The following is a 14,284-nucleotide window of genomic DNA, read 5'->3' on the forward strand; positions in this document are numbered from 1 at the left end:
TTTTGTAACACAAATAACACAACTGAGGAATGAAAAACACTTACCAATATTAGAAAAATCATGCAAATTAAGAATATGGACTGTTCCATTGTGTACCTGCTGATGTCGTTGTCACTCCAGGAAAGGACTGGCCTTCCAAAATTTTCTTTTTAGAATTTATTACATGGTAAAGGTCATCATTAGCCTGGAGGATTTCCCCTAATTTATACACGGAAGAGATTGTCATGAACATGACCATTCTTACACTCACAAAATTACTTTAATAAAGGACTCCCCCTACGGAACCAGAGGCAAGACATGAATAAACAATAAAAAAAGTACTTTAAAAACATCAAGTGCACCTTTGCAGACTCATATATTACGCCACATGAAGCACTAATTGGTTTATACAGAGTAGTAACGTGCGTGAACAAACTAACTGATCATAAACATGACCTGATTGTACTCCAGGAATAGTATAAATGTATTTTTTGGCCTCCACTAACAAACAATCATGCTAAAGCACATCAACATCATTGACTTCTCACCCAAGTTGGTGTCGTGATCATCCGTTTCTGTAGCAAGGTGACAAACAATAGAGAGCATGCAGCTCCCGCAAAACATTCAAATTTTATCTAACAAGTTTGAGGGGTCAAAAGTGAGCAGTGAGCCAAAAGGTTAATGGCTTTTTTTTTCTTTTTTTTTTAATACAATTTTTGTGTGGATAAAAAACCTTAATGGGGCTGAAGTAAGCCAGAATCTCGTTAAGGAGTTTGACACTGTTGTTGTCTAGTGTGCTTTTCTGCGTTGAAATTTTCTGCGTTTTCACCTCATCGTGGAAGAACAGAGAACATTAATGTTGCTTGTCAAACAACAATTACTTTACAAGTGCTGGAGTAGTTTTAAGGATGGCATATTTACCTCTTTCACCATGTTTTTGATGAGCTGATTTGCCTTCTGCAGATCTGCCGGCTTTCTGCTCTTGATTGTGGGAGAGAAAAAAACACAGTGGGAATGGTCAAACCCTTGCAAAGTATTGTATAGAATGGCATAGATAAGTATGAAATTTGATCTTTCAGTAGCTTCAAATACTTCAGAATGATGTTGATGAGAACACAGGCTTATATAGTAAGAACGCAAACATTGCCATGGAAACTAGGCATGAACGATGTCTTGTTTGAACTGCGACAACGTGCGCAATACTCCCCTTGCAGGACGTGCCATACTTATATTATTAAACAGCTGCGCTTTTAATGAACCTTTTAGACTTTTTCTCGGCCAACAAAAAATTCCAATGGCTGTACATATTTTTGCAATATATATATATATATATATATATATATATATATATATATATATATATATATATATATATATATATATATATATATATATATATATATATATATATATATATATATATATATATATATATATATATATATATATATATATATATATATATATATATATATATATATATATATATATATATATATATATATATATATATATATATATATATACATATACATATGTATTTATTTTTTCAAATCAGATAGCACTTATTGCAAAAAGCTGGAAATGTGCACAATTAAATGATAAAAGATTACACATTATGCATCTTTAACTACTGATTTATATTCAACTAGAATATGTTGGTACTATCTATTTAAATTGATTCTTCAATTATCTTTATGGAATTTCTTCCCTATGTTCTTCACACTTTAAAATGCATAATTTTTTTTACCATCTGTGACAATATTTAATCCTAGATTCATCGAGATTTTTTTCATCTTGCTTGGTCTATTTTTTTTAATACAATTCTATATTTTGAATAAATAATAAATATAAACAAACCCTTCAAGCCATTGTGCCGATTTCAGTTGCCGATGAATTGAGACTAAGAGATGGGTTAGGCCTTCCAAGATGCCAGACAATTTCATTGCAGTTGTCAGCTATTGACGCAACAAGACATAACAACAAAGACAATGAGATGACACGCTGAAAGGAGGGAGCAAAGTAAATACAAACAAGGTGATAACAAAGACCACATGAGTGGCTGTGGGGAACTGATCAAGTCAAACACAGGAAACTGCTTGACACCACAGGTGAAATAGTACTCAATTTCTAAAACGAAAACTCACTCGGGTCGTCCAAAATGTGTTTTGCTTTGGAATGCTATTTTAATCTTGCTGCGCTTAGATGAGATGCCAGTACACCAATGTATGCAAATTACCAGGATGCTAATTTCAGTCCCTTTAGGGAATTTTTTTAACGGATATTTTTGAGGGAATCATCAATCAGGAACTCGACTTATCTTAGTTCCTCCATGTTAGGTATGTGAGGTGATTTGCCAAGAGCAAACCGTGCTGATTTTTGCTTGCAATCAAATTGGTTTCAAAAACAACGGCATCAAATAAAACATTGCAAGTTGAAACTGAATAAGAAAAATACATAATAACATTTCAAGCAAAGTAATAAGACTCAAGCAAACGAAGTGATCTGAAAAGTAAAACTTAAAACTTCCAATGTTTACAAATCTCTTTTTTTACGTTCTCAATGCCAAACTTTCTGGCTTTTGTCATCTGTCTTTTTCCTAACAAAACTAATTTCTCCCTAGCCACTTCCAATTTTGTCCTTTTAATATTATATATATTATTTGAAACATTTTTTTTTTATTTTGAAACAAACATCATCATAACCCCAAATATGCCCCAAGGAAACATATTAATTTTACCTTCTTAAAATAAACCTTAGCATGTTCAGTAATCCGTTTAAAGGGAAATTAAAAATGCAATGAAGAACTCTGACACAGATTATAATTTCTTCTGATTATATTTGATTCCAGAGTTACTGACAAAACACAATCCAAGATTCCCATCCGATATGACCTTTTTCCCTCAGCCAAGCTAAGATGTATAAGCTCCAAAGGTGGGGTCTCCCAAATGCCTTACGGTGTGGTAAACAAGCCAAACACAAAATCATCCTGGGTGCTCTTGTCATGAACCCTTCCAGGCATTCTTTTGATGTCCATATCAGGCTGTCAATTCCTGTCTGTGTAGGGTCTCCATCCTTCCCCTTAGTTTCGATACTGCAGGCAACTCATGTTTGCAAAAACATCCTTGTATTTTTCCCCGTCCTTTACCTCTGTGAAGGGCCAAGGACTCCAACCGAGTATCTGAAATATTTTAGTTTTATGCCACTTTTAGTAATGCAAGGCCACATCTTTGCCTTCTAAAGCTAGTCTTAACGCTTTCGCCAGAAATATATGCACTTGTTAGTATTTGACAAAACTACTGAGCAGGAAATATATGATTCCGTTTACCCCTCTTTTGATACCAATACTTAAGTGATTGCTTTAGTGAAAATAATCCGTTTTTAATATCGTACTTTTTGGGGTTTACTTTTTCAAATGACTTTATTTGCTTGAGTTGTATTATTTTGCTCTGTTATTTTTCTGGTCGCAGCTTGCAAAGGTTTGTCTGATGCCAAAAGTTTGGTTTGAATCGATTTTAACAGTATGACAGGATTTTTGACACAAATCTGATTCCAAACTTTTGTGCAGGGGGAAAAAAAATAAGTCACAACAGCGCCTCTGAGCGGTGTATAATAAGCAAGAGTGAGACAGAGAGAGAGAGAGAGCGAATGAGACAAAAAGAGTCTGGGATGCACAGCAGTCTGTGTGCACACCACTCAGCCTCATTCTAAGCCCTTGGATGAATTGAGCAAGCATTTTTTCCTTATAATTTTTAATTTATTTAATCTAATTAGCAAAATTTTGGGAGATAAGTAATGGAGTTCCTTGATGAGTTCAACTTTACTCGAGGATACATAAATGCAACATCAGGTGGGTGAAGAACCAGTGATTTTTTTATGTTATTGCAAGTTAATTTTGCCATTTTTTTCCATCTGAAAAAGGAAAAACATGCTTTCATTTCCAACAGCTGTATCACAACATCCCCACGATAGAAGAGAAACGTCTCCATCTATATCACATCATTTTGAAAAGTGCTCAAAGCTGTGCTTTTTGTTTAGATTGGTAAGTTATTATTTTTTTATCATTTGTGCTACTTTTCTGTCCATTTTTATTTTATTTTTATTTCTGGTCATGTTATTACAGTCTCGGGAATAGTCTGCCTTTTGCCCAAAGTCAGTTCCAGCAACCCCCGCAACCTTTACAAGGATGCGGAGTACGGAAAACGAATGTTCCCATTATGAAGAGTATTAAAATTGCTAGTCCCCTGCAATTTTCCATGATCACTGAAAAAAATCTCAATTTAATTGCTTTTCATACTCATCTCATCACTACCATTGTTACTTCTCACTTAACCATTAGGAGAAAATTGCAGACCTCTTACTGCATTGTCTAAAAACAAAAGTTGGGAGACAATGAGTTCTATTATGTTCTATCTTTCCCTTTCTTTGTCTTACGCGCATATTCATGTCAAAATTGCAGTATTAAAAAAAAGCACAAAATGGCAGAATAATTGCACAAATTGCATACAAATTGGAGCAGTTCGGAATCAATTGGCCCTACCCTGCTGATTCGGAGGGTCTTTGTACATGATTAGAAAGTCAAGGGAGCACATTGTCTAAAATCTGATTAGTAGTCAAAAACAAAGAGAAGAGTGTATCTTAGACATACATTATAACATAAAAGCATAGTGTTGGGGGAACCTAATGCAATTTGATGAGAACCATTATCAAATTTCACTTGGGTTGAAAATGTACTTAAAGCTTTGATTAATATCATTCCCACATAGTACAGTTTCTTAGAAAGTGCTTTCACTATGACCTTCATTAATAGTCCCTTTTAACACTATATTGAATTCCAATGAATTATGTATTCTGAATTTTCCCATCTGCCCTCTCTCCCACCCTGAGTCACAGGTCTTCATTTTGTATTTGTGCAAAAACCATGCAGAGCAAATTCTACAGCAGCTCTGCTCCCCAACTTTAGACCACCCACTCATGAGTCATTTCCGACTGTCTACTTTCTTGGTTTAAAAAAATCGTATAAATTCAAGTACATGAATTTTGAATTCTCTCATGTGGAGATTTTTCCATTTCAACAGACGGAAATATAACCTACTGAGAAGTTTGCCTTTTTTCGTTACGTTTGTGGTCAAACCAACGACATGTTAAATCCCCCAAAAATCAATCTGCAGGCCATTACAAAGCAGATACAAAGGAATAGCTAAACAACTATCATTAAAATTTACAATTTAATTTGTTTACCTTATTCAAATGATGTACAGTACATCATGATAGGACTTCACCTGGACTACATTGCTACTCATTAAGAGGGTATCAATAGTTGAGTATTTTCCAATATATGTTTTTCAAATTCAGCAGCTTTTTCCATTAAATCATAAAGCAATTGATGTTGGATTGTAAACTCAAACAAACAAAAAAAAATGCCATTTTAAATAATGTATTCCCTTAATGGCAGATGAACCACTAACAAACAAAATATAGGTATTGCTTGTGAAGTAAAATAAATATGCAGCAAAACTGCTTTGTGCTGTTAAATTATAAGTGGACTTAAATGTTCAGTGAACAGATTCCCGAGATAAAACAAATGTTCTTCATACAACTGATTAATTTACTTACCTTTTCTTCCATTGATTGTAAAGTGTTTAAACTAACTGAAGTCTTTGTTTTGGTGCTTGAGTCCTTCTTTTTCTGCGAAAATGCAAAGTTCCCAATTTGACTTTCAGATTGGTGACATTTGTCTATCAAAAGTATCTGCATCAGAATTTAGCGATGGAAAAACATATGATGAAACAACTGATGAAAATAGACACCAATGGCAGTCAATGAGCTGAAATATGCAATGACATGATAAGTAGTTTGAATTTAAATCCAAACTGTCTTTGTCCTATGGACTACAGCTGTGGATAGTACCTCTCACTGCAGCCCCATCCTGCTGTTCATCTTTGGTGTCATCTTCCTGGTTGGCATACTTGGCAACGGCATGGTCATCTACACCATAATGAAGAAAACGAAATGTCGTGCAAAGCAAACCGTCCCGGACGTCTTCATCCTCAACTTGTCAATTGTCGACATGCTCTTCCTGCTCGGGATGCCCTTCTTGATCCATCAGTTGCTCGGAAATGGCACCTGGCACTTTGGCGCCGCCATGTGCACGGTCATCACGGCGCTGGATTCCAACAGTCAGATTGTGAGCACGTACATCCTGACGGCCATGACGCTTGACCGCTACGTGGCTACGGTGCATCCCATTCGCTTCAACTACATCCGCACGCCGTGCGTGGCCTCCTTTGTCATTGCGGTGGTCTGGACTCTCTCCCTGATCACCATCCTCCCCGTGTGGATGTACACTGACCTCATGCCTCTCCCTGGCGGTCTAGTGGCTTGCGCCTTGCTTTTGCCCGACCCCGCCACCAACATGTACTGGTTCACACTCTACCAGTTCTTCCTGGCCTTTGCCATTCCGCTTGCCATCATATGCAGAGTGTTCTTCAAGATACTGCAGCATATGTCTACCAGCGTGGCGCCGCTCCCTCAGCGCAGCCTGAGGGTCCGCGTCAGGAATGTGACAAGAATAGCGGTGGCCATCTGTTTGGCTTTTTTCATCTGCTGGGCCCCGTACTACATCCTGCAGCTGGTCCACCTGGGCATCCAGAACCCCAGCGTTGCCTTCTCCTACGCCTACAACATTGCTATCAGCTTGGGCTACGCCAACAGCTGCATCAACCCCCTTCTTTACATCATCCTGAGCGAGACCTTCAAGAGACATTTTCTCAGAGCCGTGCAACCAATCAACAGGAAGTTCAACGTCAACTCCAGTACTACAGGGGACGGTAATGTGAGCATGAGGATTGTGCCTGACGGGGCTCACCTGGCACCGGTGGCAAGGGAGATACCTTCAACTGTTGCCTCGCAGTGAAGCAATCGTGCTGCCCCTTCTTCGCTTTTCTAACTAACCCAAACTAACCTGTCCATACACCCTCTATGAATATTTAACTGATATCAATCTGGGCAAGATCCATTTGAAAGATTTTTTATGGGATTAAACTTCAAATACATATACGGCTACTTATTGGGCGATTTCTCTACCCTATATGTGGCAATAAAAGGAAAATTGTTGAATAAAAAAGAGGGACATTCAAAGATGTAATTCTCTTGCTTGCTGAATCCCGCTGAAAATGTTCTGCTTCACCGCCCAGCTGCTACACAACGTTGTAAATTAGCCAATGGACACATGCCAAGTTTATCTGTTCATGATATGTTCAGCAATGTTGGGTAAGGCTTTAAAGAAAGTTTTCTGATTACTATTCTGAAACAAAGTTTGACATTCACGCTTGCCTAGCAGACAAATGCATCAGGGTTTTTCAGCTTTGGCAGATTTCGACACGCATGACGTCTTGGATTGGTTGAATAAAAGACAATTAACTGCTCTATGGATTAGGACTGTTTTTCCACCTTTTTCCAATGGAAAGTGTTAATTTGCTAAAGATGTATGTTAAATACGAAAGGGAAAATATTTCAAATCACCTTCATAATTTAGTGTCTTTTGACATTTTCCTATTGAATGTTGGTAAAAGCAAATGTGATTTAAAAAAATGACCTTGCTCAGTGTCTTTGGAATGTATGACAGTCATCAAATTCAAAATGAAAGTAGTACACGTAAATTACTGATTCTGAGTGTGATAAGCAGTATGGAAGTACTATATTTGACAAAATAATAATTAAAAACACTTCAGTATAGAGCTTAAGTATCTTGTCTTTATAGTGTCTTAATTAAAATTAGTGCAGAGTGAAAATAATTTGCAATATCACTGTACAGTAATATACTGTATTTGTATGTGTCTATGTCCTATTTGATGTTTTACGAAAGGTACTCCCTACTCCTAAATTTGAGAACTAGTCATTATTTCATTTCCAGTTAGAAATATTCGGACAGTGATAATTACGCGGTTTACTAAAACACATTCAGAATAGAATTATGTTGTACCTATATTTTACATTAAGCCCATCATGATGATATTTTAATGCAGACTCCCAGCTGTAATTTGAGAGTATTAATTCCAAAATTAAAGTGTTAAAGAATTAAAGCTTATTTTCTATGATGCTTATTGCATGGGCTCAAAAGCAATTAGACAATCATTTGAGAAAGTTGATAATAACATTTTCTATGGACTCTTCCCCCATTAAATTGCCATCAATTTGGCATTTGAATTTGGAAGCTGCACACAATAAGTGGTCAAAAGAACTATCAATTGAGACAGCAAAACTTTCTTTGGTGGAAAAAAAGGAATAACATCTCCATAAGAGTGAAAGAAGAAACCCTTTTTCCACCAAAATTGTAAATATATTACAATTACACCTGATATTCGGCACTCAGAGCCCCAAATTCTGTATGTGTATCGGGAATGTGCTTAATAAAGTTCTGTCCCTGTCCAAAATTTTTCTGAGCATAAATGTGCGTGCTACTGTATATATATTCTTATTGTATGCCATAATTGGTGACAGTAGTTTTAAAATAAAGGTGTGCATTATACTATCCTTTGCCCTTTACAATTTGATTTGGTGGTTTACAATGCTCTTGACTGTTAACACATCATCTTTTTTCATGAGGAGAAACAAATAACCTTGATGATTGTTTTCTGCCAGATGGAAGGTTGCTGTTGTTATTGTAGCTATCGATCTGAGCCTTTTTCGAAAGGGATGAAAATACTAGTAGTCCTTTTTGTGTTTGGCTGTTTCACAAACAAAGCTGGGCTATGTAAAATTGCTTGTGTATATCTAGATCAATGTTTAGCTCAAACTGTGCACAAACCAACATGCAATTGAGTGGGTGAGCTGGTGAGAGAGGTGAAACATGAGAGACTGGCTTTTTAACAAGGAAATGTGTAATGCAAGGGTCGGAACCTTTTGGACTTGGAGAGCCATAAACAATTCATATCCTTGTGAGAGCTACACCCGAAATTTAAAAGATGCCTGTATTTTTTGGGTCATTTCAACCTTTTTAAAGTAAAAGTATCTACATTTTTTATAACATTCTTATGCTGTTGCTAATTAACGAGTATATGCGGCTCGCACAAGGGAGTTTAGTGAAAAAAAAATTATGACTAAACCAGCACTAGAGTAAATTTCGGTGCCATTTAAACTGTGATGTGCCAATGCGAAGCTCCCATTGGTCAATGGAGCACATTTGATGCAATGTAGAGACAACAGAGATTTGCCAACAGAATGGTTTCATTGGTCGATGCAGCAGAGCTAGAGTTAGTGTCAGCGCGATTCATGTGCCAAAGCGAGGTTGCTATTGGTCGATATAGTGCAGCTCGAGGTAATGTTAATTTCCGGTACCATGGACAGTTCACTAGTCAATCTAAGGTCAAATCAAGAACGTATATTACCTTCAAATAGAAAGTTTACAGGATTTATCTAAAAGCAAATTTTGGGGAGGAGGAATCGAAGCTTGCCTCATTGTCACATGCTGTGTTCAGTGATGAAGAAGACTCACAGAAGTCAGTCAAGTGGGATAAAAAATTGAAATGGAGAGCTAAAGTCTGAAGAGGGAGAAAGAAAAGGAGAGAATTATAAATAAAATCAACAATTATTTTCTCTAATGTTAAGTTTGCATGCATTGCTTTTTTTTTAATCGTCTCAGGGCAGTTGGCCCGGTGCCTGAGCGATTAGCACATTGAGCTCGCAGTTCTGGGGTTGAGGGTTTGATCCCAGGTCGGTCCTCACTGTGTCCAGGCTTGCATGGGTTTTCTCAGAGTGCACAGGTTTCCTTTCACATAACATAACCCCGAGCTCTCATTCACAATAACCCGATGCAAACATGAGATTAGAATAAAATAAAAATAAAAGCAATTGTAGGAGTTGACTCATACATCCTCATTGTGAACTAACCATTGCACCTCCCACATACAATGTGCCATAATCAAATCATTAATGTGGCGGATGCTTCTTGCGTGTGAGCCAACAGCAGGGTGCCAAGGAAACAACAAAACAGCCGGGGAAATTCCTTTTTAGTTTCTTAAAAAGGACCTACCCATACTTTACAGGCAACATTACACAACAGAGTTTATATATACATGTATGTATGTATGTATATATATATATATATATATATATATATATATATATATATATATATATATATATATATATATATATATATATATATATATATATATATATATATATATATATATATATATATATATATATATATATATATATATATATATATATATATTATATACATATATATATATATATATATATATATATATATATATATATATATATATATATATATATATATATATATATATATATATATATATATATATAGGTGCTGTGAAAGGCACTTTGAACAAATAGACATTAGTTTAGTTGAACTATACATATAAAAAATAATTTCAAAGAATATATTTTTTTTATTGCTCTTAATGTCTATTAAAGTAGGTTGCAGTTATTGAACAAAAATTAAATGTCTGTCACTTTGTAAGAACTGTCAGTGTACAGAGAAAACAGTGTGACAGAGCAAAAAAAAACATTCAAAAAAATACACAAATAGAAATAATGCTATAGTTGTACTACTGCTCATTCTCATTATCGCCAATGATGACTCTTTTGTATCAAAGTGCGTCAGTCGCTAGATTTCATCCCTCGTTGTAAGTGCTTGTATATAAATGTCTTTTTAAAAATATTTTTAGTTTCTTTTCAGTTGATTAGCCTTAAGAATGATACCGCCGATTTATATTTAGGGGTACAAAGTGCTAATGGATTCAGTTATTTTTAACATACTACATGTTAAGAGCAGTATGTATTTTCATTCATGGTGTGTGATCTTTCAAAGTGTTTCAAGCTTCATACTCCAAATTGTACAGCCACATTTAAATCTACACATACGGCACATATTACTTGACTGGAATGTAAAAATCCTGCAAATAAAATGCATCTTATATAAACAAACTCTCAGATGAACTTAACTGGATGTCCTTTGAAGACCTAACAAGTACAATCAATTGGCTACAAAGCACATTGCATTTTCTAAATTTCACGAGATTATTGAGAGTTGTGTGAAAATCATTTAAATATTTAGAAATTCACAAAATCTAAGATTGGGAAGTAACATGCACTGTATATGACAGATGTTAGCATAATCCTGATACACAGAAAACATACTTCATAAAAGTACCGTGGTACATTTACAAGATATTTTTAAGATGTTTTGCCTCTCCTTTTACTTATCACTGTCAAAAATAAGTTTTATGTTAATTACCCTTGTAGAAACCCATGAAAGAAGTCAAATAAAATGTTTTAATGGTGAATGTGGAAAAACAGAACCAGTAATAAGAGAAGCTGTAATTAAATGTGCTTAAAGGCAAATGGTCTGTTGATTAAACTACTCTGAAGAAGCAAATTGTGAAAGTTTAATTAAAAGTACGTACACTTTTCTTCTATGGATTATTCTTGTAAATCTCATAAAATGTCTATGTTTTTTTTTCACCTTTAGCTCTTTTACTATTTGCCTTACTTTTTGAGTTATTACAGTATTAAATGTATTTATCTTAAGTCTAATAGACATTTTGGAGCACTCTCCATGGTGCTGACCAAAACACAAATTAAGAAAGAAATCGTTTTTTCTGCTGATGTCAATCACTGAGAAGAAGAGCGGTTCAGCACTGATTTCTAAAAAAATTATACTTAATTTTAGATGAGTCTGTCAAGCTTTGACACTTCATGCAGAAATATAGTTGCCAGAGCTGTCAATGACTAATTTGTGTACTAAGACAGTGAGTGACTTACCAAGCATTAAATTAGGAAAACAAATGTTAGGTTGATTGCCTCTTCAATAAAAATGTCTCCGAGCCAGCTCTTCTGTGTATTATCTGTGCGTCATAATGGAAAAGTTTGAAAGTCTAATGTATTACCACAGAGTTTTGCCAATCCCAAACTAACATATACTTATATATATAATTTCAGCAAGATGACACGTGTAGTGAAAGGCACACGAAAGAGAAGAGTTCATAATAAAATAACTCCAGATTAAAGTTGCGGGGGTAAAAATAATATCTTGTATGCCTCCTTTTAATCACAATATGGACGATCCTTGCGTGAACAATCAGCTTTTATGATCGGCACAGTTTACTGTTGGAGAAGTTTCTTCTTCCATTATTTCCTAGAGTTGAAATACTTTTCAAAGCAGAACACGCGATTTGTTTGATTTTAAAGATTCCTGAAGACATTGACAATTTCCAAAATAAAGCCCACCTACTTACCACTCACAAAGTCATTAATACTTGAGAATGAAAGCATTTTATGAATAAACAACTTAAATAACTGAGGTCCGTAAGCAGCATTAAAGCCATTATACATTCTCTTCATTCCTACACAAGCAGTGATTGTTAGTTAACTACACCAGTGAAAAATAAGGATGAAGTTGACTGAAATAAGACACAGATGTGTTAGGTAGGTGCATGTGCTTTCAGTGTATGTGCTTCAAGCACTAAAAAGACCTAACACAATGTGTTAAACTGCATAGAAGTTGCTCAGGCACTTTCTTCAAGTCTCAGTAATTCAGATTAGTCACAATGTCATTCAGTTCTATGTGTCGGGAAGCAAAGGCTTTGTGCTGTTCATCCGACTTCATTTGAGCTGATAATTGTGCTCTATTGCTTTGAGTACGACCGAACAGACGTCTTTCAAGGAGCCCTCTTCAGAAGCTGGACTCCTGAACGTTCCTTTTGCGGCCCAGAGAAGCGGTGCCAAAGCGAGGCCTCGGCAGGCTAGCGTAAGACTTGTCAGTATTGGCGGCACGGTTCTGCGTTGAAGGCGCTGGCATACCATTGCGATGCAGTGACGCCGTCCTTCGAGTACTCTGCTCCATCCTAGCGGGGAGGCTGGATGAGCTCTGTGAGCGCTTGATGTCGGTAGAGCTCCGCCGAGCTTTCCCATTTGCGAGTTCTTCGAAATGAGAATTCCTCGGCTCACCTCCGGCAGCTCCGTTTGATAGCGAAACCCTGGACGGAGTCCTTCTACCCCCATCTTGTGCCGTGCCTTCCCTTGACCTTCTGGAGTCTTTGTCCCTCCACAAGAAGTTCCCTTTAAAGAGTGACAGCAGTCCCTCTCCCTCCTTCTTGCCCTTCACAGCCCCTTCGTTTCCAATACAATGTTCCCGGTCCGTCCGATTGTCTTTCTGTTTTCTGAGAGTCCCACCGAGAATGCTGGAGCTGCTTTGAACTCCCGAATCACATACCTGCTTTGTGTCCTGTTGTTTTTTGGGTGAGCTCCGTCTCTTGGAGTCTTTGCTCCTTGCAAGACTGTTGCTTGTGCCTTCCTCACCCGGTTGGGTCTCTTTGTTTGACCTCAAGCTGGATGTTTGTTCTGATGGCCTTCTCTGGCCCTGAGGCACCTGTCTGGATTCATCTCCTACTTTAGCTACGGAACTGATCCTACCTGCACTGGAGGATCTGACCGCCCGGCTGCCGCTAGCTGCCTTGGAGTTTCGAGGTTCACTCATCAAGGACTCTATCGGATCCTTGGTGCAGCGAGGTCGTCGGCCAGACTCCAAATACTGGACCAGCTCTACAGGGGCGGGAACTTGCACATCTGGAAGTTCCGGCTCGGGTTTTCGTCGCTCTCTGGACCCAAGCGACCAACGCAGAGGTAGCACCTTGTTGAGGGTGTCCTTTGTCTTGTTGGGTGCCCTCATGCTCACGCTCCGGCCTTGCAGTCCCCTCACAAAGGGTCTGTTCTCACAGCCTCCTTAACAACAACAATGAAAATGACAGTAATTTAGAATGGGCTCAGTACTTCCCTCCTATAATGTGTTTTTGATGATGAACTGAATGTCACTGTCAATTTTGTGTTTTGTGAGGTTTAAATTTGAGAGAAGATTGGATTGACATTTGTTTTCAGCAATTTCAGGTTGGCCCATTGGAGATTTATATATATATATTTTTTGGTGGATTTTTACTGCTCAGTCTGTCTGGCAAAAAATGTTGTTGCAATACAATTTATTTTGTAAACTAATGTATATCATTCATTCATTCATCTTCCTTATAGTATTTGGAAACTGTTTTAAAATAGAAGATCTATTGAAGGTAGGTGCACCTTATAGTAGTAGATAAAATATGGTAATGTTAGTTGTGTTCGTTCTCTTATTGTTTAAATATACAATTATCGGCTGGGCATCTTATTGGTATTGGCAAAGCATATTGAAAAAAAAATGTATTGTATAGGAAGCAAAAGTACCTGTATCAGAACATTACAAATTCAGATAACTTGTCCCCTTCAAGGTTAACTCAGATAA

General features: G+C 36.7%; 2 protein-coding genes across 6 annotated transcripts in view; one reads left to right on the forward strand and one right to left on the reverse strand.

Annotated features, from left to right (window-relative positions):
• Positions 1 to 3,656: 3,656 nt before the first annotated feature.
• mchr1a (melanin-concentrating hormone receptor 1a) lies at positions 3,657 to 8,495 on the forward strand. Of its 2 annotated transcripts, XM_077719175.1 has the most exons (3): positions 3,679 to 3,829; positions 3,927 to 4,021; positions 5,877 to 8,495. In XM_077719175.1, exon 3 carries the CDS (start codon positions 5,960 to 5,962, stop codon positions 6,893 to 6,895), a length of 936 nt encoding a protein of 311 aa, XP_077575301.1. In that variant the 5' UTR covers positions 3,679 to 3,829; positions 3,927 to 4,021; positions 5,877 to 5,959; the 3' UTR covers positions 6,896 to 8,495. The 2 variants fall into 2 exon arrangements, with proteins under 2 accessions (XP_077575300.1, XP_077575301.1); XM_077719174.1 differs by lacking the exon at positions 3,927 to 4,021 and having other exon boundaries at positions 3,657 to 3,829.
• A 1,888-nt stretch (positions 8,496 to 10,383) lies between these two features.
• usp43a (ubiquitin specific peptidase 43a) overlaps positions 10,384 to 14,284 on the reverse strand; it is a 41,777-nt gene continuing 37,876 nt past the window's right edge. For all 4 annotated transcript variants that reach the window (XM_077719256.1, XM_077719255.1, XM_077719258.1 and 1 more), the window contains one exon: positions 10,384 to 13,737. In XM_077719256.1, coding sequence (XP_077575382.1) covers positions 12,689 to 13,737 — 1,049 coding nt within the window. In that variant the 3' untranslated portion in view covers positions 10,384 to 12,688. The remainder of the gene's footprint in view (positions 13,738 to 14,284) is intronic.

Source organism: Stigmatopora nigra, chromosome 6 (assembly GCF_051989575.1).
Source record: "Stigmatopora nigra isolate UIUO_SnigA chromosome 6, RoL_Snig_1.1, whole genome shotgun sequence".
NCBI lineage: Eukaryota > Metazoa > Chordata > Actinopteri > Syngnathiformes > Syngnathidae > Stigmatopora > Stigmatopora nigra.

Bases quoted from the DNA above. Each gene is read 5' to 3' on its own strand.
- mchr1a (XM_077719174.1), top strand. From the start codon at position 3,775: ATGGAGTTCCTTGATGAGTTCAACTTTACTCGAGGATACATAAATGCA. The intron at 3,830-5,876 runs GTGGGTGAAGAA...TATGGACTACAG, and splicing joins ATACATAAATGCAACATCAG to CTGTGGATAGTACCTCTCAC.